The sequence below is a fragment of the Muntiacus reevesi genome, chromosome 7 (genome assembly GCF_963930625.1).
Source record: "Muntiacus reevesi chromosome 7, mMunRee1.1, whole genome shotgun sequence".
Classification (NCBI taxonomy): domain Eukaryota; kingdom Metazoa; phylum Chordata; class Mammalia; order Artiodactyla; family Cervidae; genus Muntiacus; species Muntiacus reevesi.
Genome location: NC_089255.1, coordinates 81,275,966 through 81,298,780, shown reverse-complemented (window position 1 = coordinate 81,298,780; position 22,815 = coordinate 81,275,966). Strand labels below are relative to the sequence as shown.

General features: G+C 35.5%; 1 protein-coding gene across 1 annotated transcript in view; it reads right to left on the bottom strand.

Moving 5' to 3' along the window:
* Window positions 1-22,815, bottom strand: part of RBM25 (RNA binding motif protein 25) — a 49,698-nt gene that overhangs the window by 5,133 nt on the left and 21,750 nt on the right. Inside the window, exons 7-18 of the mRNA XM_065941752.1 lie at window positions 18,930-19,115; window positions 17,366-17,419; window positions 17,053-17,136; window positions 13,304-13,590; window positions 11,343-11,565; window positions 11,112-11,201; window positions 8,279-8,352; window positions 6,782-6,932; window positions 4,172-4,496; window positions 3,517-3,791; window positions 2,863-2,961; window positions 1,766-1,813 (exon numbers count right to left, since the gene is read on the bottom strand). Coding sequence (XP_065797824.1) covers window positions 1,766-1,813; window positions 2,863-2,961; window positions 3,517-3,791; window positions 4,172-4,496; window positions 6,782-6,932; window positions 8,279-8,352; window positions 11,112-11,201; window positions 11,343-11,565; window positions 13,304-13,590; window positions 17,053-17,136; window positions 17,366-17,419; window positions 18,930-19,115 — 1,896 coding nt within the window. The remainder of the gene's footprint in view (window positions 1-1,765; window positions 1,814-2,862; window positions 2,962-3,516; window positions 3,792-4,171; window positions 4,497-6,781; window positions 6,933-8,278; window positions 8,353-11,111; window positions 11,202-11,342; window positions 11,566-13,303; window positions 13,591-17,052; window positions 17,137-17,365; window positions 17,420-18,929; window positions 19,116-22,815) is intronic.

Genomic DNA, 22,815 nt, shown 5'->3' with positions numbered 1-22,815 from the left:
CACTGTGATCAACACTGAAATAGAAAATAGTCAAAAACAACATAAGTGATTAAATGGTAGTTTAATTAAACTCCAACAATCAAACTATTTCAAGAGATCAAAATAGTGACATATATCATCTTCACCAACAGTAATTAGACCCTGCCAAGGCAAACCAGAACACTGATTTTTTTTTCTTATTGGCTGCACATCTTGTGCATCTTAGTTCCCCAACTAGAGACAACCTGGGCTCCTGAGAGTCAAACTGTGGAGTCCTAACTACGAGACTGCCAAGGAATTCCCCGATTTTTTTTTAAATTCCATACCTCAGGAGTAACTACAAAGCCCTCTCTTTACCCGAAGGATAACGATAAAGAAAAGGCTGGAAGGTCAAGGACATTCTACCCCTAAGGATCTATTCACATTTCTTTCATCTGAGGCTCAGCACTACAAAACCTCTTCAAAATTTCCCCCCCAGGAATTTTAAATAGATACGTTAGGCTAGCTAGGCAACAGAAAATTAAAGTTATCTGGCTTTAGACATCATGAAGTGCTTGAACACATAATATCTTGACTTTAGAGCTCCTTTTGGTTAGGCAACCCCCAATGTCACTCCCTGACAACTTTAATTGCAGCTCAAAATTAAAGTTTCCCTGATCACCTATCATCTTGTATCATGCTTGACATTTCTTTCTCTCTGGCTCTTCTTCCCATTACTACCTTCCCACTCAGCCCTTTAGATTCTATTTCACTTTATGCTAACCATCATCAACAGTTAAGATTTTTCATCTCCTTACCTTAACTGAAAACCTGATGTGACCCCTGAACACCCTGACACGTCTTGTGGGCTTCTGAGGAAGTTCCTCACTTTCAAGGCTTTAAGTCTCCACAACAGAGGAAAAGCTGCTAGATCTTCACTGGTTCTCTCCTCGTAAACAGTATCTCCATTGAGGTTCACAAGACCTCACTATACCACCCCTTCACTCCAACAGCAGCTGTCTAGGAAATATCTAGTCTTGCATCCCCATTAAATGAGCACTATGGCAGCTGGTTCTTGCATTTCTCTCCAGTTCCAGTTCCAACATGCAGTGATTTCAAATTCTATGTGTTATAACCCAGCTTCAAGTTTGCTGATATTCTAAACAATGACATCAGCTCTGCCCCAGAAACTCCCATGGCCATACTCTGCACCTTGCCACTATCCGGACCAATTCACCACTTGTATTCTTTAAACTACTACCAACCCAACAGACACCTGATCAAGTAACAGAAGAGTTACACAATCTTCAAGCCTCAGTTTATATGGTAATTTCTGTGATGATTTCTCTAACTACCTAACAGCTCTATCTCCTCTGCCTCCATTATTTTTTTTACATACACCCATTATATTAAATATGTTGTAGTTATTGATATTGGTATACCTGTTTCCCTGCTAGTTCTTTACGGGGAGGTATTCCATCTTTTTGTGCTTTTAAGCACACTGCTCTACCTAGGTAACACTTAATAAATGTTCTCTAAATGTATGAATAGATTCAGAATTTATATTTACACACACAAATACTAAAGACAGGTGAAGGAAGAGACTGATAAAAAAGAAAACTTTAACTCTACTGATGTCTAATGATACTGTGAATACCTTTAACCTCTTAATGCATACTCAAATTTTAATTCAGTCCTTGAAAGAGTCTAGAACCAATACAGGTAGAAATTCAATCAAATTCAAAGGAGCAAGTTTGATTATACTGATCTAAAATTAAAATATAAATAACAGTAAATTTTCTCTTACCATGGCAACATCATCTAAAATGCTCTGAGGTGAACTATGAGCCATAACCTAATAGAAAAAAAAAAAATTAATGTCAATTTGAAAATAAAACATTAACAATACAGTAAAAAGATTTTTTAATGTATCCTCAAACTAGTATGAAAATTTGTGACTGAAGAATTCTATACATTTCTAAATTCCCAGAATCTCCCTCTTTTCAATGAAAGTTTGACACCAAAACCTAAGATCTTAATCACTACATATCTGTCTTCTAATTCAAACCTAGACTTACAAATGTTTATGCTACAATAATTACAAGTGGAAAAGATAATTTGCTATTCCTGATGTTAAAGGAACAATAATGAGAGAAAATAGCACTTCCTTAAAATGCAATTAGCTATTCCTTTGTAGAAATATAGTGCTTCTACTGTAACAATCTTATTAAAGGTAAGACTGCCTTTAGAGGACAATAAAAGGATGACGTATCTTCTGGTGGTCAAGAGCATGACTTTTACAGACTTGGCTCTGCTGCTTATTATATAACCACGGTCAAGACACAATCTCTCCCCAAGTCTCAATTTCTTCATGTAATGAATGGGGACAATGTTAGAAACTTACACTTCCTATGGTTAGTGGGAGGTTCAAAGAAGATAAAGTTTTGGAAAATGCTTAACAAAGGACTTGCCAGGAAAGAAGCCTTGCACACAATAATCAGACAGTTAACACCACTATTACGCTATGAAGGACACGATTTTGCTTCTTTTCCAAAGAATGGATGACTGACAAAAAACTGAGACAAGTGACTGTCTCCACTAAACCTCAACTATACTTCAGCAACATTCAACATTAAGACAAGAAGTTGGTGACAGGGCATTCTCAGGGTAAGGAGAGAGCAAAATTGGTAGTAGCCAACAATTCTGTCTCCTTTGACCCTCTGAAATGAAAGCACTCGGTGTGGGGTCTCAAATTGTATAGAGGGGTACACTTAAGTAGCCATGAAAATTGTAATTAAAACTAAATTATCAATGACTTGGCCCAACAAAAAGTTCAATTTAGAAAGTCTCTAACATTTTAAAGTATGTAACAAACATTGGAGGTGGAAAACATAAAAGACTAACCTTAGAACAAACAAAATCAACTAACGTAGCTTCTTCTTCACCTATGTATTCTATGATTTTTTTATTAATCCATGGTCTAATTCGTCGTTCCATCAATATCTGTAAAATAAAGCATGGACACTAAGTTGAAGAGCTTTTTATTACACTACTTAAAAAGCCTATATAATCTCTTAATTCTTCTTAAAGCTAAAATATAGAGGAGTAAGATCATTCACAAGTTGAACTAAAACAAGTATGTATCAGGATACAATTATTTGCTTCTAATTTATAAAGACTTCAAGTACCACTAACACTTTTCACAATAATGTGTTATCATTGACTGAGTCTCAAGACTCTGAGCTTCCCTGGTGGCTCAGACGGTAAAGAATCTGCCTGCAATGCAGGAGACCTGGGTTCAATCCCTGGGTTGGGAAGATCCCCTGGAGGAGGGAATGGCGAAACACTCCAGTATTCTTGCCTGGACAATCCCCATGGACAGAGGAGCCGGGCGGGCTGCAGTCCGTAGGGTCACAAAGGGTGGACCATGACAGAGTGACTAAGCACAGCACACGTCAAGGTTCTAGCCACATTATCACCCTACTTAAACTGAGTTTATGGGCTGTATTCAGAACCAAGAACTTGCAATAAAATGGTGAGATACAATTTGCTACTCACAGAATCCACAATAGACCAATCCAGGGGATAGGCAAACAGCTCCGGCTTGGCTGTGGGGATTTTCTCAATGAGACTTTTAATGTGCTTGCGCTTTTCTTCTGTGTTTACAGTGCCTTTGGCAGCATTCTTATCATCTTCACCATAATCCAAGGGAACCAGTTTCCTCTTCCGGGGTACATCATCACTGTCTTCATCCTCAAATTTGTTAAAGACACTATCTACCGGGAGCTTCTTTCTTTTCACAGAATTAGGTTGACCAGGACTATTGGAAGCACCTATAATAAAAACACTGTATTAGCATCACAACTTAATCTTCAAATGTTACATTATACAACCCACCATCCCTCAAATGCAGTGTAAATGTACTTCCACAAATCTCAGAGAAAGATCCCAACTGTAAAAAATAACTCACTACTCACAAGTGCTAGAAAATTTAACTTTTCACTTCTTCTCAGAACTCGAGGCAGCTGCAGATATAGGAGCACTAGTAGAACTATGAAAACAATTGTGAGCTAGAAAGGCATTTTTAAATAATCTTTTTCTATCTACCTACCAAGCAGCGTATATTTACTTTTTCCTTAAGGCAAAACTGAGGTAGTTGTAAAGGGGTGGGGAAATGAAGGAAAAAAAGAAGGAAAAAAAAATGCTAACATACCCAGTTTAAGACTTAGTCCTATTTTTGGCCTATGCTCTTCAGGTTGTTGTTGATCTGGTGAATTTTCGTGAGGAATAATAATACCACAGGGAGACTCATCCCCAGGAGTGTTGGGAGTTGCATTGCCACTGGCAGAGGAGACAGATGGGGCAGAACTGATGGGCCTCAGAGTTGGTTTGAGACAAGGTTTTTGCTCTGGCTCCTCTTCTTCTTCCATGGGTTCCTCACGTTTTTCTTCTTTTTCTTGCTTTTCTTCTTCCTCTTCCTCAGATTCTGGTTCTTGCTTTATCTGTGGTTGTCTGCGCCTCTCAGCCTCTTGTTCCATCTAAAAACCCAGAAAATAACCTGGTTACCTGAAATGAACCCAACTGTCTTCAATTCAACCAGCTCTATGTTTTATTTACATTTCACAAAACCTCTATTTTTCTTTTTCACTAGGAATAAAACACTGCCTCCTTCTATAATCAGAATCTGTAAATCTACAACATATATTAGGTACTCTGCAAAAATTTTTTTTTTTAAGTGTTTCACATATTAGCATTCTTCAGGGGCTTATATCCACTTTTCAGAGAAAACAGGTTAATTGCTAATAGCTAATTCAAAGTGAAAAAGTCTTTTTATATTTTTATTAAAGAAATTATAATCACAAATTTTAGAATAGTACAGACAATACATCGGAGGCAACTCAAACCCTCAGCCTGGTCATATATAATCATTTTTTATTTCTTGATAATGGCTGAAGGTACATTCACAAATAGGAAAAGGAAGAAGTGGCACAGAAGGAGAATTCTGAAGTCAAAGTCCTATATCAAAATGAACATTCCCCCTGAAGCCACAAAATATAATAAAATATAACCATAAGCGTATTATAAAAACTTGGATGACTAGACTAGCAAGTTTTCTGAGCATGAAAACAAACAAAAACAGAAAAAACAAAAGTAAAAATATGTATCATGAACTACAAAAAAATTTAAAGTCTATTCGTATCATCATCTGTCAACTCACAAAGGAAGTACAACGACCACTAAACAATGTGCATGGCATTCAAACTCAAGGGTACTCAGAAAATTAAAACACAGTAACATTCCTCAACCTAAATGATACAATGGTAAGGATTTAAAATACTAATAATACTGTCATGATGATGAGGGTACGGAAAAAGAGACACATGGGCAGGGCTTCCCTGATGGTCCAGTGGTTAAGAATCTGCCTGCTAATGCAGGAGACATGAGTTCAATCCCTGGTTCAGGAACTAAGAACCCACATGCCAAGGGGCAACTAAGCCCACGCACCTAGCTCCCAAGAGCCACAACGAGAAGTCACCAAAACGAGAAAGCTGCACACCACAACTGAAGAGCAGTCCCCACTCACCACAACTAGAGAAAACCCAGCACAGCCATAGATGGACCAAAGATACATGGGCCAAAAACCGGAGAAATTCTGTGTAGAGATTACACCTGATGCAAAGCACATCAGAAAACAAAACAGACTCACAGATACAGACAAGCTGGTGGCTGCCAGGGGGATCAGGGCAAAATAGGTGAAGAGGATTCAGAGGTGCAAACTTTTAGTTATTAAAAAAACTTATGGGGAACGTAACATACACTATAAGGAATATAGTCAATATTGTTATATAATAACAATATTAGTTTGGTGACAGATGGTTACTTGGTTACTAGACATATCAATTCATAAAGTATATAAATGTCAAATTGCTAAACAGCTGAAACTAATATAATACTGTATGTGAACCATACTTCAATAAAAATTGAAAAATTTAAAAAGAAAAAAAAGTACATTAGAAAACACCTTTATATTCCCATTGACAAAGCCTGTATGTGTATTGGGTGGGGGGGGGTGTATGTATACATGTGTGAAAACATTTTTAAAATAACCAGACACTTAAAATGATTATAACTGGCTGATAAGAAATCAGTTTTTCATTACTGGGTTTATGTTGTCTCAAGTTTCTATTTACTCATGTAAGTACCTAATTAACAGAAAAAATACTATTTCATTGTGAAAAATAGAAGGGACATGTAAGAAGACAAGGTTTCTGTTAATAGCATATAACATTTTTTTTTAAGTTGACATGAAGAATTTATAGTATTAAATTCATGATACACTAAGAGTAAAAACTTTTCTAATATGACACACTATTCTTAAAAGCAAGAATTGGTATGCCATGTCCTATGACAGAGTTTTCCTTTTTCCCTTTTAAATGACAAGCTGTTCAGGAAAACATCTTTATTTTGGAATCAAAGTATTTAAGGTGGCAACAAGAGAACTACAAAAGTTACTAAGTGTCAGATAACATATAGGAAAGACAGGTTTGTAAATAAAGTTACATTAAAAGACATTCACTTAACAAGTAATACTTCACAGAAATAAAAGGAATAAGACATATGGAAGATGTTGAAAATAATGTTGTAATCAACTAATACTGATGACTTGCATAATAAAGAAAAGTACTAATATCTTCCCCCAAAATAGCAAGATGCATGGAGAGTAAACATTTCCCTTATAAAGCAAACTCCATCATAGCTGGCTGGCTTAAAATGATGTGACAGTCTTAAAAAAACACTGTTTCAGATGTTAACAGAATCTTACCCGCTGGAGCTCCGCATCTGGATCTGGGTGCCCTTCTGCCAGAAGGCGCTGCCTGATTTCCTCCAGCTCTTCCTTCTCTCTCTTCCTATCCCGTTCATCTGCTTCCATTTCCTTTTCCCTATCACGCAATCTTTTCTGAAGAGCACTTCCTCTGCAAAAGCATATCACAACAGACCTTACTTAATACTCAAGGTCAGCAACTACTACACACAGTATCTCCAAAAGCAATTTCTTTCCATACTAAAAGTTGCATTCTAAGAGACTAGAGACTGTCTTAATGCTCTCTATCTGTAAAACATCCAAGACATCCTCTCAAACAAATCCAAAACATCCTCTCTACAGATTAATGCTTAGTAAGTATCACTTACTTACTAAGTGATATGTCTTGTCACATATCACCATGCCTCAGAATGAAGTCATTCTAAATGAGTATCGAAAACAGGTTAAAAAAAAAAGTAGCTTTCTGAGGGAAGAATGCACTCATTTTATACCTATTCCACAGGGAAACTCTATAACACATAATTTTCTTGGATGCCAAATTGTGAAACATTAATACAAGGAGTAGTAATATCCCTAATAATAGTTTTGTGTGTTCAATTTACACTTAATCTTAGCCGAAGGGCTGAGAAGCGATGCGTGTTCAATTTAAATCAGTTCCTCTCCTCCTGGGGGGAAAAAAATCACAAAAGGAAGCAGGGCATAACTGAGAGAAAGCAGAGGTTCTATCTAGCACTTTATTACATCTCAGAATATTGAAATAATGTACTGCTATTTTATGATTCAGTAATTTTATTTTGCATTTTCTACAAAGTCAAACCCTTGGCATTCTTTCAATATAAGGTGTTACTCCAATGCTTGGATTATTTTGGCTACAGTGTATTAAATTATACATATTAAATGCATTCACTACATGCCTAGATTCTTTCAGGAAAGTGAGAAAAAAAAAAAGAAAGAAACAATGCCCATAACCTTAGGGAAATGGTAGTTTGGAGTGGAGGGAACAGAGCAAAGCAAACAATTTCACCACAGTGCCGTAAGTGTTGGAAGAATGAGAGAAGTGGAGAAAAGCCATGGGAACAGAGATGAGAAAAGACAGGCTTCACAAATCTCACATCATGATAGTAAAGTAACTACTCAGATTACTACGTAGCACTCTAGAAATCCTTGAAGACAAAAATTTCTAGACCACCTTAGATAATCATGAAGGCATGTTAAAATTTGCTATAAAAACTGAAGTTCTTTAAAATGAATGAAGAAAAGTTCATCTATTATAATACCATTATAAACTTCCTTCCAAAGAAGATCCATAAAATTGTCAATTCTTTTCCAACAGGCCCCAACCCCTGGAAAACAGCATTATCGACCACGGGGGTAATTACAAGACGAACTCAAAAGATTTTTCTTTCTCGTGCCACTGAGTGAACTTCACTCTCTGGTGCAGAAAATACAGCTAATAATAAACTGATAGTGTGAGTTCATAAAGCAAGGGTTCTTTACCTGTAATATTTGGGATCATCTCTATCATCATCATAGTCTTCTAAGAATTCTTTTAGTCGTTTAGCTTCTTTTGCCTTTGAAGAAATGAAGGACAAAGTGAGGAAAATTAATATAAAAGCATTTTAAATTACATTTCCCCCTTTCTTGGGAACAGATTTTTCTTACCCATACCACTTGAACTTTTTTTAACTTTCATAAACTTCATATATTAAATGTAAATAACATTAGATTTTTAAAATCTTTTATTCTTGAAAGCAAATCAGGGCTTCCCTCACGGTCCAGTGATTAAGAACCTGCCTTGCAATACACGGGACACAGGTTTGATCCCTGGTCCAGGAAGATCCCACATACCATGAAGCAACTAAGTTCATGCACAACAACAAAGACCCAGCACAGCCAAAACTAATTAAAAATAAGTAAAATTTAAAAAAAAAAGCAAATCAGATATAGAACTTATCTATGAAAAGGAAACCACAGTGTATGCTACAGTAAATTTTCTCTCTGTATTATAATCTTCATAGTAATTTTTTTCTAATGAAACCTGAGCACACCAAGAAACAAAACTAAAAGTTACCTTATTGAATGTGTTAACTGGACAAAAATATTTTACACTTTCATTTATAGGTAGATGATGGTACAAGAAGTAGTTTTTATGAAATGAAGGACTAAAATTTTAAATCATGTTTATATATCAATCTAAAGGTAATTCCAGACTGAGTACATAAAACATGAAAGTACAGAAATTTCTTGCTTTTATATTTGGAATTTTAAATACAACTACTATTATATTACACAGAAATATTACTTAATCATTATATATAGATATAAAAATATTTTAAAATTAGTATATATAATCTACATCTCCACTATATTAACAACTTTTATGTGTGTGTGCTAAGTCGCTTCAGGCACGTCTGACTCTTTGCGACCCTATGGACGGTAGCCTGCCAACTCCTCTGTCTATGGGGATTCTCTAGGCAAGAATACTGGAGTGAGTTGACAAGCCTTCCTCCAGGGAATCTTCTCCACCTGGGATGGAACCCTAGTCTCTTACATCTCCTGCACTGGCAGGTGGGTTCTTTACCACTAGCGCCATCTGGGAAGCCATATGAAAAGCAGATGTAGGTTCCTGTCTACAGTAAAACATTAATAATTTCATCCAGTTCAAATGTTATTGATACATCGCTGTAAAGACTACCCCCCCCCAACACACACACACACAAAAAACTTCCCCAATTTAACCATCTATTCATGACCAACTCCTTCCCACAGACAAAATTAATCACTTTCTCTGTACTCCACTCCCAGAATATTGTGAACACACTTTTATCATACCTCAAAACAGTCACACACACAGTACAGTACTTCATTTCTCTGACAATACTATCCAATTGTTTACAGAGTACGAAGTATTAGTTATTCCTATACACCCAGGACCTAACACAAAATCTGCCAAACGCAACTCCATTGCCAGGTAGTGATGACCATATTTACAAATATCTAAAAAAAACACAGGAAGACCCATAAGGTATGTACTAAAATATTAACTTAAGTCACCACTCATGAGGAATACAAACTTTCACTTTTTATACTATATACTTCTGTTCCTTGAACATTTTTTAATCAACAAGTAACTATTTTCTAACTGGAGTTTTTTTTTTTTAAAGCTTCCCAACAAAAAATTATTAATAGGAAACCTTTCTCTAGAAAGACAGGTTTCAGATTTGCTTATAGGGAATTGAATCACTTCTTAAAGTAATTTTGTCTTTTACTATTCTCTATTTCTAACCTAAGGGTTAAGAAGAAATTCTAGAATGGGAGTTACAATCCAGGGAAATCAAAATTACTTTAAATAACTCTAGGACTTCAAAAGATCTGCCATCCAGAAAGCCCATTCTATCTAATTGCTGTATGCACCCTTTTGGTTGCTTACAAAAATTCCATCTATGTCTCATGTTCAAAATCTATTTGAAGAAGATTCCTAACTTTAATGATGTTTTTGGGAGAATAGACTCCAAACTGGAGATAAAGAAACTTTCATCAATCTCTGGCAAAGACAGAACATATGGAACATACTATAGAAGCAAATACTATGATAAAATATATTATCTTTTTGTCATTTTAATTCATTAACCTATGCCAATTGCTTCGCTATTAGTTTATCAAATAGTGTAAATGCAAAAAATAAGATTATTATTATAATGTAGTTAAAAGGATAAAAGAGTAACATAAGGAAAAATAATAACTCATAAGTGCTATATACTGAAATCAGTAATTTTGATTTCTAAAAACAGATCTTCTGATAAGGCTGTTTCCTTCGCCCAAATATACTACACTGATACAGAGTATCAAAGCCTCTAAAACGCTCTTCAATTAAAAAATGCTGCCGATTCTTAATCAAAGAAAGTTCTATAAATCCTCATTTTATACATTATTCCATAACAGGTTTACTTTGACAATATGCCAAATGATAATTTAGTTTACAGGAAGCCAAAATATGAAAAACAGGAAGAAAGGGAGGCAAGAGGGAGACCCAAGAGGAAGGGGAAATATGTACACCAATGGTTAATTCATGTTGATGTATGACAGAAATCAAAACAATATCGTAAAGCAATCAATTAAAAATTAGTATTTTAAAAAAGAAAACTAGGAGGAAGAAATATTTTGGTGTACCGAAACTGTCTCAACTTCACTTGAAATACATAAAAATTATTCATATTGGAGCTCAGGTTTTTTTTGAGATGTTACTTTTTAATTATAAAGTCACTTCCACTTAAATGATTTGATCTGATTTTTATCTGAAAAACCACTTATTTTTAACCACGAAAATTACCATTTCTCTTCTTCTTTCTTCTTCTCTTTCAGCCTCTTTTTCATACTCCCGGGTTTTCTTTCGTTCTCTGATTTCCCAATTCTTAAGGCGCTAAAAAGAGAAATTGTGAAAAGTTTTAAAAATGTATACAAAAGGTTCTAAAATTTTTGACTAACCTACTAAAGTACCAACTTTTTTTTTTTTTTTTTTAAAGTACCAACTTTTATAAATAAAAGCATTCCCTCAATTTACCTCTTGATAGGCAGCCTCCTTCTCTCGGAGCTTTCTTTCAAGTTTTCTTCGTTCATATGCATCTTCTTCGTCTTCTTCTCGATCTCGCTTCTTGTCTTTCTCTCGCTCACGCTCCCGTTCCCTTTCTCTCTCTCTCTCTCGCTCACGCTCCCGCTCTCGTTCCCGTTCTCTCTCTCTTTCTCTTTCCCTCTCCCGTTCCCTTTCGCGATCTCTGCTCTTTTCTCTACATAAACAAAAGATTGTAAAAATATGTCAGTTTCCTTTGTGTTTTCTTTTAGAAACCAAAAGAAAGGAGAACAATATATAATATGAAATGATAGACAAACTCACAAGTCAGAATTTAGCATTTGGTTTCTGAAGAATTGTAAACTCCTCCATACAAGTCAGAAAGACACAGAATATAATCCTAGCCCCAAATTCTGCACTGCATTCTAAACTCGATGTTAATGCCTATCAGCATCTCAGAAAACAAACAAAAAAATCTTGAATAAGAAAAGTACTAAGGGCTGATGAACATGATACAAGAAAGTCAACTTCAGTAGTGATCAAGCAAATACAGACAATAGCAAAGGTGTGAAGCAAAGAGCATTCCGGCACGCTGCATGCATAAACTAGAACTACAGCTGACTCTTGAGTAACACTGGTTTGAATTGTACAGGTCCACTTATATATGGGGGCTTCCCAGGTGGCTCAGAGTCTAAGAATACACCTACCAATGCCAGAGTCATAGACGACTCGGGTTCTATCCTTGGGCTGGCGAGTATTTTTGCTGGGATAATCCCAAGGACAAGGGAGCCTGGTAGACTATAGCCCATGGAGTCACAAAGAATTACACACGACTGAGCAACTGAGCATGCACACACATATTTATTCTCAGTCATAGGTACTACAGCACTACACAATCCGAGGTGGGTCAAATCTATGGACAAAGAGCCACAGACACAAAAATCGTGTATGAGGATGGCCATCTATAAGTTATGCTCAGATTTCTGACTGCACAGAGTTGACACTCCTAACCCCAGCATTGTTCAATGGTTCAAAGTGTCCATCTTTCAGCAGTAAGAAGTTCTCATGCATTTAATTCAGAGGGATAAAACCAAACTGCAGATTTGTGATGCCACGGATTCTAAACAAATACATGTATATATGAAACAACATACCTTAGTAAAAGTATAAAACCATGATTTTATACATGTCAAATCTTAACAGTGATTATTCAAGACAATGATGGTTATTCCAGGGAAGGAAGGAATTTAATGCCCACTACAGATTAAAGAGCAATGAATTTCAGTAACCGGTGCACCTCGTTTCGGCTATAATTAAGTGGACTATCTCAACAGAGAAACGTGTGTATGAAAACGAGCTTGGGGCAAAGTGAACTCTCCTCGCTGCCCTTTTTCTGTTTGCTTCCTTTTACTCACTCGCTTCTCTTTGTTCCTTTTTGCTCTCTCTCTCATTCCTGAAGAACTGGAGATGATACCTCAAAGTCTATCCAATGACTTTAATTATAAATAAATTTTAAATAAAACAAAAGTGAAATCACTAGGAACCATCAAGAAAAAAATAATTTGTCTGGGAGGTAAGGTGTGACCAACCAGTGGGCTACGGGACCAAATAAACACCAGGAACTAAAAGCAGTGCAACTAGAGCTGATTTTCCACACAGACCTCAGTTAGTGACTAAAAACGCCACCCCACTGACCAAGAGATCATGTCTATCCAAAACAATGGGAGGACAACTGGTGTATTCTAGATCTGAGTAAAAACTGGCTTCACGCAGAAACTAACCCAAAGTTGAAAACTGTTTGTTTAACCAATATTTCACATGTGTGTGAGACAGCAAGCCAGGTATGCTCTGTGGCTCAGGAAATTCTCTCATCACATCAATGTAAATGGCCCAAGAGTACTAACCTGTAATTCTATTAAAGCTATCAGACACACAGTAACTCCATGCAGCCTTACCTTGATCGACTCCGATCCTTATTCCGATCTGAGCTCCTTTCTCGATCGCGGTCCCGATCTCGCTCTCGATCCCGGTCTCGATCTCTCTCTTTCGTCCGGTCACGATCCCTATCCCGTTCTCGTTCCCGCTCCCGTTCCTTCTCCTTTTCTCGTTCACGTTCTCTTTCCCTTTCTCGTTCCCGTTCTCGCCTTTCTCGTTCCCTTTCACGCTCCCTCTCTCTTTCTCTCCGTTCTTTCTCAATTTCCTGTCTTTCTTTTTCCTTTTTGCCTTTCTCTTCTTCCAGTTTCTAGAAACCAATAAAAGTACTTTTAGAGTTAACTCTATAGCTCCAATAATCAGACTTTTCCCGGCGCAATGCCCAATACTGGGAACAACAACAACAAAACCAAACCACTGGTACTTCAACATTAAATACTAGAGGTTTTACTTGACAAATTAAACTGAAGCAATCACAAGCCTAGACAGATTTCGTGCACAACCATATACTCTACACAGACCAGGAATCTCCAATCTTGGATGCTGGGAGACTGTGTCAAGTGTGGCTGACCACTCAATGACTATGTAATAACTAAAATGACCATGAGAAATGTGGTGGTTCATAATAATTTCTAAAATACAATCACTTGGCTAACATGTACTTCTTCCCATTATCAATTTCTTTAAATCAGTGGGATAACTATTGCTAAGTATAACCCCAGACTTCCAATTACCTAAAGACTATTAGTTGAGTGTTTCAAAGGGGAAGGTGGGGGAAGAGAGTAAGGGTCATTGGAATGCAACTCGTCTTCTGCCCTCTGATTTGCCCACCCTCCAAAAGACAAGGTGAATTCAGCCATTACCTGCCCTATCACGTATGGAAACATTTACTCCCACCATTGCAAGATGGACAGCCCACCAAATACAAAAAGTTTGAAAATCACTCACTTCAAGCAGAAAGGTACATAATCATAGTATTTTTATTTAATAAGGTTAATTTCTGGCTTAATTTTAAAGCAATATATTTATACCCATTATGCCTATAAGACAATGAAATATATCAACAGTGATAAATCCATCCTTGGAAGGAACGATTGCATATTAACTTACAGATGCTGTGCTAGGACATGGATCGCCAACACTGGATTAACCTTGCCTATAAGCTATGCTTCTGGGAGGAAGAGCAAGTACATGGTTCACAAATAAACCAAATAACAAAGTCAGACCAAGTTTGTACCCTGACAAGATTACCAGTGTACCACACAGTTTCTACACAAACTCAGGGAAAAAAAAAAAATACCCCAAACAGGGAAAACAAAACAAAAACAAAACACATTTTTCCTGTTTTCATGTTTAGTGTCATAGAAATGAAATTTAAATTACAACAATAAAATGTGCATTTTTTTCTTTTCTCAGTCATGTAAAGCATTTAAAACAACTTTAAAAAAGCAATCTTACCTGTTATACTCTTTTTCTCTCGCTCATGGATCAGAGAACTGATAGAGGATTATGAAAGAAAAGCTAATGCATGAGAAATCAATATATTCAGCTGTGGTGCCAATCTATATCAAAATGGAATGGAGGCAAAACCAATACTGAATACATTGAAATTACAAAGAGAAGAGAGAAGAAATGGCAGAAAGAGGACAGAAATTGTAAACTATTTAAATGGGTAAATCTAATTTCTGAAACAGTCATCTGATGAAATTTTAAAAATGTATTATAAAATAAGGCTATACTATATGAAACTTACCTCAGTATCATACACTTAAAAGAAATTTGTTTATTTCTGAGATAATACTTACAGATTATTTTAGTTCTTCCAATAATAATTTTTTTGGTAGATTCCCTCAATTGTTCTACTTTTGCTTAATCACTATACCACTTATTTCTTAAAAGTATAGTTCCATTTAACTAAGTAATTGTTTGTTTCAGAACACATTTCAAAAGTTTTCTTCTAAGTAAATGAAAAAGTGAGTGAATCTGGTCCATACTAAACACAATTCTAAAAGATTATTTAATATATATGCAGTAAATAATACACACACACACATATATATTTTTAAGACAAAGACTGGAGAAAGAAAAAATGAAGTGAGTCTAAAAAGATTTAAGAAAGTAGTGAAATAATGAAGAGGAAAGGACAGAAAAAAAAAAACATAAATCTTACCTTATTCTCTCTTCAGACTCGTCCGTGCTGTAAATGGACGCCCCCTGCCACGCTGACACCCTGACAGTCTGTGGTTATTTAATAAACTCATACCAAAACATGCAAAGGTTCACTGAGCTCAATTTTTGCCACTGGAGTTTCAAATATCCCTTTTAACCATACCACCCAATAAAAAGAACGGCTTTTCTTTTTCATTTTGATTTTATTTTTAAAGCACATTTTGGAAAATTAAAACATTCTCTCCCCACAGTGAAATACGTGTAAGGCAGTCAAAGGCCTGACAGCTTCTCAAACTCTGAAGCAAATATCTTTGCAATCAATTTTTTAAAAACATTATTTCTTCATACTTAACCAATGACGACAGGATTTAACAAATAACAACAAAAGGGGGGCAAATCACACACACACAATGTATACCACTTTCAAGCTTACGCAGACCCTGAATTTGAGTACTGAACCTAATATACCTCTAAAATGACTTCCCATGGACTTTTTAACTCTGAATTGGGAAATCTACATTTGTGCTTTTAGACATACTTAATTCCTGAAAAGTCCTGTGTATGTGAGCTAAGGCTCAGCATCAGGATAATGTGTTCAGCAGCATTGATTCTATGACATTAACTGTCAATAAGGGATTTTGAAAGCTATAAGAAAATATAAGATTAAATAAAATAAAAAATGAACACTTAACATCTCACTGAGTAAAAAGCTCACTCAATCTTAGGAGTAAGAACCAGTAATATCTTATTATCTCCAGCATCAAAATACATTTCATGCAGTGTTTGCATTTCACTGTCCATAAGCATCACCTTCAATACCAGCGAACATTCACAGATGCACTGTCATTGAGAGAAGCTTTCAATAGGCAAAACTCGTGAGTGGGATTTACTATGCATAAATATCCATTTCCAAGCCAGTTACCCCTTTGCATATTTTTCTGAGGGGGCATCCATAAATATAATAAAAAACAGAAGCTCATACTTACATCCTATTCCTTGTTACTTTCCAAGCTGAGAGTTTCATCTTGCATTAGTCACCATATGATCTCTATCATAATGGTGGGGGTCAATGAATAGATTAGCTTTATGGGAATTTACAGTTCTTCCATGCATCTAAAATTTGGTAAGTCTGGTAACCACTGACCTACTTTTTAAAATCTCCCCCTCTCAACTTAAATCTATACAAATATAATCTTAAAATTTTAATCTCAGCTCTAAAGAAAAGGTTTTCCTAAGATTAAGTTAAATAACTGCCCCCAGAAATACACTACAGTGTATGTTATTCTGCTGCCCCCTTGAATTGTTTAAATCTGACTTTGATGTTTATGTTGAAATCTAAAAATAAAACTAGCTTTTATTCATATTAAAGTGAGATGACTGCAGAGTAGTCAGTAACTGAGACATCTACATACAATATGCAAGGACTACTCTAATATGGCACTGGTCTTCTGCTTCTTTGTTTCTATCTAACTATAAATTAAACCTAGACAAAAGCACTTAAAATCATATTCTACTGTAAGGTTGATTTTTTTTTCTTTGTCTGTTTGCTTTGGATTCTGTAAAAAGTCTAGATTGGTATCAAGTGAAAAAACAAGAATACTACCTTGTGTGTGTCTCTGAATTTGCTGATCTCTCGAGATATCAGGTCTCTCTTGTCTTCTTCCATTTCTATAGCATTTATATCCTCCTAAAAAACAGGGGGGACAGGTAGGAATGCATAAAGATCAATCTATATTGATACAAATAGAAATTAAAGGCCAGATATTCTGTACAGGCTTTACAAAACAGAGGAGTAAATAAAAAAGACCTTATAAAGTGACAAATCTAAGTTAAATAGTAAAGAAGACAAGAATCACACATCTGGCCAAGTAGCAGTAAACATTTAGTTACTGTCAAAGCCTGTAATGTAAACGAACCTTAGTGATGAGTGGATAAGGGATCAGTGGGGCCACAGGAAATCTGCGAAAGATCTGCGGAAAAATCCACAAAGATTAAAACAAACAGTTCATATGACTCTGAAAAACAATTTTCTATATGTTTATACTGTAAGCAATGTCAGATTTCTGTAACATTTTCTTGATTTTAAATTACTTGATAACAAAAGAGATTTCACTCAATTTATCACCTACCACTTCCACTCCTTCCAACACCCCCAACCAGGGGAATAAGGAGGATCTCACGCGAGCAATGTGAGACCTTATTCATCCTTTCCAAGAGAGAGGGAACAATCAAAACAACAAAGTTTACCCAATAATTCTTGTCATAGAGCAGAATTTTTGACTCTCTCTCCTCAAACTATGTCAAATGAAGGTGTCTAGGTATTTTCTCCTTTGCCATTAAAAGGGAAAGAGGAAGAACAAACTCTACAGGTCTCTATTACCCTATACCTAATGGACTCTTACCAATTACCACTTCCAACGACTGGCACTTCACTAAACAGTGTTTTATGGCCACATAAGCAAGAAGCAGCCAAATAATAAAAATATGTCTGATGTATCAGAAAGAAAGCTGAAGATGGCTTAAAAAGGCAATGAAATCCAGAACAGTATGAACTGTGAAAATGCCTTGATATTAATTCACAATGTTCACAGTACTATTTTTACAGGGCATATACAATCCATTCATAGAATATACCTCCAATATGTTTAAAGGACACTCCCTATAATTTCTGGAAGTATATCCAAATGAAAGTAACTAAGAAAATCAAACATTTTCTTTCAACCTGTACTCCCTACTGTTCAATTAGCTTAGACTGACAAAAGTGGGTGATGATATAATAAAATACTGGAGAGGAGTTTTCATCTTGTATTGCTCTTTCATAGTACTCCATTTATAAGGTCAACAGCATTACTGCTGATGGAGTGAAATGAAACATGGTTTATAAGGAAAAGTGGCTAAGAAATTTGAAAATGGGTCAGAATCCTCAGTGAACAAGATCTGGTATCCCGCTTGGAGCAGAGAAAAATAATTAGGGAGTAAGGCAAAACAAGACCAGCTCTTCCGTAGCAAAAGGGGGGAAAAAGAAGCTTTACTCCTTAATATTAATTCCCATCCATCACTCAAGTTTGTCCCCCCCCCCCCCCCCCCACTTAATGAATCCACAAATAAACACAAGTTTCCATGTCACTGCATTTCAAAAATGTAAATACAGGAAAGTTTTGGTTTAAAAAAAAAAAGGAAGCTAAAACATGGTCAAATTAGCCTTAACAGTATATTGTTATAAATGCCTGTCACTCTATTTTCCCCATAAGTTGGAATGTAATGAAAGCACAAGAATGACACCACAGATGGGGAAAACGTGTAACTGTATGGCTGATTCATGTCAATGTATGACAAAACCCACTGAAATGTTGTAAAGTGATTGGCCTCCAACTAATAAAATAATATTTAAAAAAAAAAAAAAAAAAAAAAAAAAAAGAATGACACCACAAAATGTAAACTGTAGAAATGATTCTGCTGGCATAAATCAGTAACACATACGTCCTCCTTCTTTTCCTTCTTCTTCTTCCTGGGGTGAGAGTCAGATTCTTGTGAGGGGGCATTGAGCTCACTGGAGTATTCCCGTATTAAAACTTCAATGGCCCCTTTGATCATCTGATCTCTTCTCTTTGTTTCTTCATCTAAGGCTTCTTCGTCATCATTAGTGACAGTTTCTGGCCTAGCATTCTTTAAAAAAAAAAACAAAAACAAGGCAGATTCAGGAGATGGGAAAGGGGGGGGGTAAAAAAAATCAAACAAGAAAATCAAAATCATTCAAAACAAGTTAGTACACAAAACAAACAAACATGTTTTCTCCAAAACATCTCTGTAGTCCTATTAAATGCAGACTTAGCTTACTCCCAACTTCACAAAACTAAACTGTATTTGTTGTACGCCTTTTTCCTTGAATATACTGTACTCTATCATTTTCTTCTCTTTGGTCCCTTGCTATCTAACATTCTGACCCCTAACTAGCAAGAGAAGACTGAATCACAGGGTTAGCATACTACACATCTGAAAAGCTTTCAAAATTTTTCAGGTCCTCTTGCTCAATCTTGCACAAACTAATGATACTTACTGAGTAACTCATTCTAGTGTTGAAAACTTAATTACATTGAAAAAGCAAAATACAATTTTATGTACCTATGATAGCCACTGTTTTAAATAAACAAAAACAGGGACCTCCCTGGCAATCCTGTGGTTAAGATTCAATGCTCCCATTGCAGGGGATGCAGGTTCAATTTCTGGTCAGGGAACTAAGAACCCATATGCTGTGGGGTACAGCCAAAACAAAACAAAATATAATATTTATATTATACAATATAATAAGACATATAAAATATATTTATAAAATAAATACATAAAAATATAATAAAGTACATAAGTATATAAAATAATAACCAAAAACATATGTAGGTTAAACAAAGAAAACTATATACAACAAAATATAAACATTAGGAAGACCAGGAGCTGAAATGATGCTTCTCTTTTCCCTCTCTGCTTTCTGCAATGTGGGAATACCATTTAAAAAACTCATGTAACTAAAAAGGAATCAACTCTAAATATGCGCATCCTTCTCCCCACAACTTGTGAATGTAACATAATGAAAAATAAAAACAAATTCATATTGTACTACTTCTCACAAAGAAGTAACAGACTATGGGGCTAGGGGGAAGAGGCCGGGTCACAAGGCTTGTGGGATCTTAGTTTCCTAAACCAGAGACTAAATCCGGCCCCCTCGGCAGTGAAACAGCACTCTTTTAACCTCTGGACCACCAGGGAATTCTTTCCCAAGACTGATTATTTTTTAAACAAAGTCTAAATTGTTACCTGTGTCCATGTGGGAAAAAAATTACTGGTTTCCAGTATCCTACTATCCTTATTTCTGTTTTATTTTAAAGCTCCTAGTTAAGTAATTAATCCAAGTTCAAATGACAAAATTTAGAGAATGACCTCAAGCTCCAGACAATTTCATTACCCTCTTCCCTTCTTAAAACTTGGAAAGGAGGAAAAGTATGACAAAGAAGCAACAAAAAAGTATGACAAAGAAGATAAACATAAAGATTTATGTATACAAAAGCTTTTGTAACTTAAAACTACATACATACTTAGTAAATATATACTGCGCAAATTTTCAGATACAAGAATTCTGCTTTTCTGGACAAAAGCTGACTCTTGGTTGCCATGCTCTAAACTCTCTTCAAGGTGAGTGTCATGCCTTGTGGCTCCTTCATGTAACTGAGCCATGATTTCATAATAACCAGCATTCTGAACGCTATCCCCAATGGATACTTCTTCAGCACACATTTATTTCTTAATTTGCTCAAATTCTTGAGTTTACTATATGCAAGACACTATGTTAGATGGTTAAAAATTCAAAATTAAAGAAAGAAATAACTTTCCCTTAAGTATTTAACAATATAAGAGAAGGATAAGAGACACAGATAAAGATATGATACAGATAAAGTTCATGTAAGTCCTTAAATGTGGTAACTAACCACTCTGAGTTCCTTACTTTCTCAAACCTGCTCCTTCATCTAATTTTCTTAAAGCCAACTATCTACTTGGCATCTTGGATAAAGATGCAATGCTTTAACCAAGGGGAGTAATTCAGTTGTTTATATTATTTACCAATTTATTTTCATAATAAAGAAAATTGTAAATTAAATTGTAAACTAAAATTTGGTGATGCAGTCCTTTCTTATTCTAAATCAATGATATAACAATAAGGTCTTCATGCAGCTTTCATTAAAATCCCTTCAGCAATACTCTGCTTCTCCAAAAGTTTTAAAATGAAAAGAATTAAATCACCAGTAACCTGTCCCTGAAACCTCAGGTCCTGAAGACACATATATATCATATATATCAACCCCTCAGCTGTTGAGATCTAAATTCTTTATTATGAAAATAAACCTCATCAGAGAAAATCCAGTCAGTCTTTAGCATTTTACCTACATTCTAAATTTCTTTCCATGAACCCTCTACATCTCCATGCTCTTTTAAACATAAGGATAGAGGTGGGGTTACAAATCCAAAGCCTTATTCACCTAAAAATACTCATAGCGCCTAAATTCCCTACCACCACTCATCCTAAGCTAAGACTTAAATATTAATATAGCTAAACAGAAGTAAAGCATTTGGAATGAACTAGTTCACACTACATTACAAATGACTACTGCCCCTTGATCTATAGAGAAAATGTACATTTTTTAGAAGGAAAGCTTATGAGTCCCATCTCTTAACCAATTGTTAATGTAAGAAAAACAAAAATGACAATACATGTCTTGGGAGGAAAAGTTATTTTTAGTTTCAACTTAAATTCTACTTCTGGGTCCTGAATCACAGACAACTTCCTAACTTCATTTTTTCTTCCACTTCAGAAACAGAAAGCATACTGAGCAGCAAGAAGTGAAGGGTTCAGCAGTGCAGCACAGTACAAAAAGATAAAAGAAATAGACTGAATATCTGAGATGTTTACCAGTCCCAACTATTCGGCTCTTTTCAGAGCTTTTATAGTAAAGCTACTAGTTGGAGAGTTAGGTAAAAACTCCACTTGGCTCACTCTTTGGCACTGACCTCTCTAGAGTCCAAAACAAGAACTTGGGCAACTAAGCAAATGTAGAGCTCTTTCTTTGGAAAAAACATAGATTCCACCACACTCACACTAATTTCCAGACAAAAACGTGAAGGAGTTCCTACCTGCAGTATCTGATCTGTCCTCAATTAAAAAACATAAAGTAGGCAGCTCTTTCCAAAGGTTATTTGTACTTTCAATACCTGGAAGTCAACCTTGACTGTGTGGTTAACAAACACTATTTCTGATGATTTAGCAGATGTCTCTAGTCCTAAACCACTACTACTGAACAAGACGTAAAACAAAAGGACAAGGACTGAGATCAGTGTTGCTACCTCAAATGAAAATACTTTTACTACAAGTAAAAAAGTTCTTTCTACAGATTCTCCGAAATCTAAATAAAAGCTTTTAATAGCGCTACTAATCAAGGCACATAATTCCTGTTAAAATTCTGGATCAGGAAAAACATCTTTCTAGACAAATTCGTGGTTCGTTTTGAATCAGAGAACTATACAACTAATCATATTCTTTCTTCTGCCTGGGAATCAGGAAAATGGATGAGGTACCACACATGTTTCTCAATGTCTCATTCTCATATCATCTACTTCAAATCACTGTTTTCTAAATTTCTCCAACAAATCAACAATAAATGATAAAGAACAACAACAACAACAAAAAGATAAAGAACAAATTCACTTTCACATTTACCCTGAAAAATCATGACAATGTATTTACTTGTTTGAAAAAAAAATTTTTATCTGATAGAATTATTCATCTTCATTTTACTAGTATTGTTGAGTAAAATCAACAACT